Source organism: Oncorhynchus mykiss, chromosome 11, assembly GCF_057628025.1.
Source record: "Oncorhynchus mykiss isolate SJ-2025 chromosome 11, ASM5762802v1, whole genome shotgun sequence".
NCBI lineage: Eukaryota > Metazoa > Chordata > Actinopteri > Salmoniformes > Salmonidae > Oncorhynchus > Oncorhynchus mykiss.
Genome location: NC_143032.1, coordinates 15,209,358 through 15,212,126, shown reverse-complemented (window position 1 = coordinate 15,212,126; position 2,769 = coordinate 15,209,358). Strand labels below are relative to the sequence as shown.

Here is a 2,769-nt window from a genome sequence, read left to right as displayed (position 1 = left end):
ATTAGGACAGAGGAGAAGGCAGGGAAGGATAAAGACAGTGTAGTGTCTCAATAATCAATAAAGAGTTATATTGTCCCTACGACGTATTCATCATTCTGAAATAGAGAGGCGCATTTAGATTGCCCACTGACGGGTGAATGTCGCTCGGCATGTCACTTTTAAAAGCAGTGGTTGGGGTTCCTAATAGGAGCAGCACCTTGCAAACATGTACTCAAGCTTTTATACAGACGGTAACTCGTATAATAAACCCCAGCGCCCCATTATAAAGCTGTAGGCAGCTCCTCACAACATGTGTGCACACGGAGCTACTACACCCAGACTGAGAAGGACAGAGAGATACAGGGGGAGGAGGTGGAGAGCACTCGGGACTGTTTGTTAAAATCCCATTAATTACATCGTTAACCTGATTGGGTAGACAGAGGGGGCAGAGAGAGTGCGAGAGAGCGGTATCCCAATAGGCAAATCCTCTTCATATTAACCCGCCTCGAGATAATGATGTAAAAGACTCCCCCGTTTTTGCGCGTGATGCTGATCGCCGTGGAGATCTGCTGAAGGTGAATCAGAGCGAATAAGCAGCGTGAGCGCAGAGAGGGAGAGAGAGAGAGCCGATGCGTCTCCACATCTCAGTTGACAAGTCGAGCAATAATAAGGCATCAAGACCAACTCACTCTCTCTGACAGCGCACAAAGCAAGAAACTTATACAAGAACCGTCGCCGGGAGAAAGTCTCCAGAAACTGCCACCCACTAAAGCAGAGTCTGGAGGAGAGGACAAGTGCTATGGACAGGAGAATGAACTTGAACGGACCGGGAGATATTTTCCACAAAACACTCAGTGCTGTCTCCAACAGAAAGATGGACTCCTTCAGGTCAGCGGCTGGTGTTGACCTGCCGGGGTCCAGGGACCGCCAGTCACCGATCAGCTGTTTCGACCAGACCGACTCAGACCCGATTCAACCCGGTGGACTGGCTGGCGGTCGAGGGGGACCGTTGGGTCTGCCGACCGGATCTTTGTGCGTCAAGTTTGGCGAGAGCAGCAACAGGACCTCGGCGGCCGAGAGCAGTGGCGGGGAGCAGAGCCAGGACGATGACAGCGACGGCAGATGTGAGATGGTCCTCCTGGCCGATGGGAGAACGGTGGCCGCCGGTAAACCGGAGGGAGGTAAGAAAAATAAAGAGCAGAAAACACTCAGACTAAACATCAATGCGCGGGAGAGACGAAGGATGCACGACCTGAACGACGCGCTGGACGAGCTGCGCTCTGTCATCCCGTACGCGCACAGTCCCTCAGTGCGGAAACTCTCCAAAATCGCCACTTTGCTACTCGCCAAAAACTACATCCTCATGCAGGCGCAGGCTCTGGAAGAGATGAGGAGGCTGGTGGCCTATCTGAACCAGGGTCAGGCCATCTCAGCGGCGTCCATACCCGCCACAACGGCCCTTGCTGCTCCGGGTCTACCGGGTCTGAGCGCGGGGATAAGTGCGTACGACCAGCCGCCTGTGTACCCCTTCACCACCGGATTGGCCGGGTCTTCCTGCCCCGACAAATGTGTCCTTTTCAACAACGTCACCTCGAGCCTGTTTAAACAATGCACTGACAAGCCTTAACAGCATCACAACAACAAGCCGGTACCAGACTCAGAGAAGCACATGCAAGAGAAAAACAACACCACTTTTTAAAACACATGGCGACTTTGGAAAGGTTGCAAGTCAGTGTAGACCATGAAGTAAAGCTGATGATCAGTAGGCCTACTTTTATAACATTTACAAATGCATTCAAAGAAGCGCTTTTTTGTTCAGACAATACTTGATTGTGTATATAAAGCATCATTTAAGTGCTGGTATGAATGAAAGTGAAAAACCAAACAGAAGTTTAGGAGCGCAAGTGGTGCTGGATTGACAATTGTTAATTACTTGCTCAAATATGGACGCTGTATGGAGTGTTGACCTGACAACATGCGACCATTTCACTTGAATAGACGGAACATTAGTTAATATAAGAAACCACAAACTTGCTGCTTTATGAACTTGATTTATATGAAGGCGTTTGCTTATTGGTCGTTATTTGGTGAACTTTTGAGAATTCACTGTGCATGCCATAGGCATGTCCTGAGGGAAAGCAAAGTGAACTGAGTTGAAGACGAAATATTTGTTTTCATCTCTCACCCCAAAGTATATTGTCATTTAAATACTTTTTTTTTATGAAACACTTGCGCTACATTGACAGTTTCTTTGGCACTGTAATATAATGGCATTTGAGTCTCTAATGGCCTGTATCTTCAGTTTACGTCCTTTTCGATTTTTTTCCTTTTATTTATTGATTTGAAACATTTTATTTGCATGGTGGTACACTGTATACTGCATAGCGACGTGTCTGATTTGCGTAATTTCTTATACACTCTTGCAATAAGGCCGAGGTCTTGAGGGATCAGGCACGCTGTCAGGTCAAGCAGTGCATTATTGTAGATTCATTAGTTACTGTACTATATGAATAAAGAGGGCCATTTGTATGTGTTTATGTGTTGGAAAGCTTTATTAAAATATTTTGAACATAACGAATTCCTTCGTCTGCTCGTCTGATGTGTAGTCACTGAAAGTGGAGAAATGTAAGAAAACGAAGCCGGGACTGAATTCTATTTTTCAGAGGATCGACGTTATTTTGCCTCATTCATCTTCGAAAAATCAGAACTTGGCTATTTTAGCATATTTTCAAGGAATTGTATTTGCACATGATTATCGAGTTATTATTCTAACTTTATTTTATATTCCAT

At 46.2% G+C, this 2,769-nt stretch overlaps 1 protein-coding gene across 1 annotated transcript; it reads left to right on the top strand.

Moving 5' to 3' along the window:
• Window positions 1-299: 299 nt before the first annotated feature.
• Window positions 300-2,553, top strand: LOC110535332 (class E basic helix-loop-helix protein 22-like). Its single transcript, XM_021620269.3, has one exon. It carries the CDS (start codon window positions 779-781, stop codon window positions 1,604-1,606), a length of 828 nt encoding a protein of 275 aa, XP_021475944.1. The 5' UTR covers window positions 300-778; the 3' UTR covers window positions 1,607-2,553.
• The last annotated feature ends 216 nt before the right edge of the window (window positions 2,554-2,769 follow it).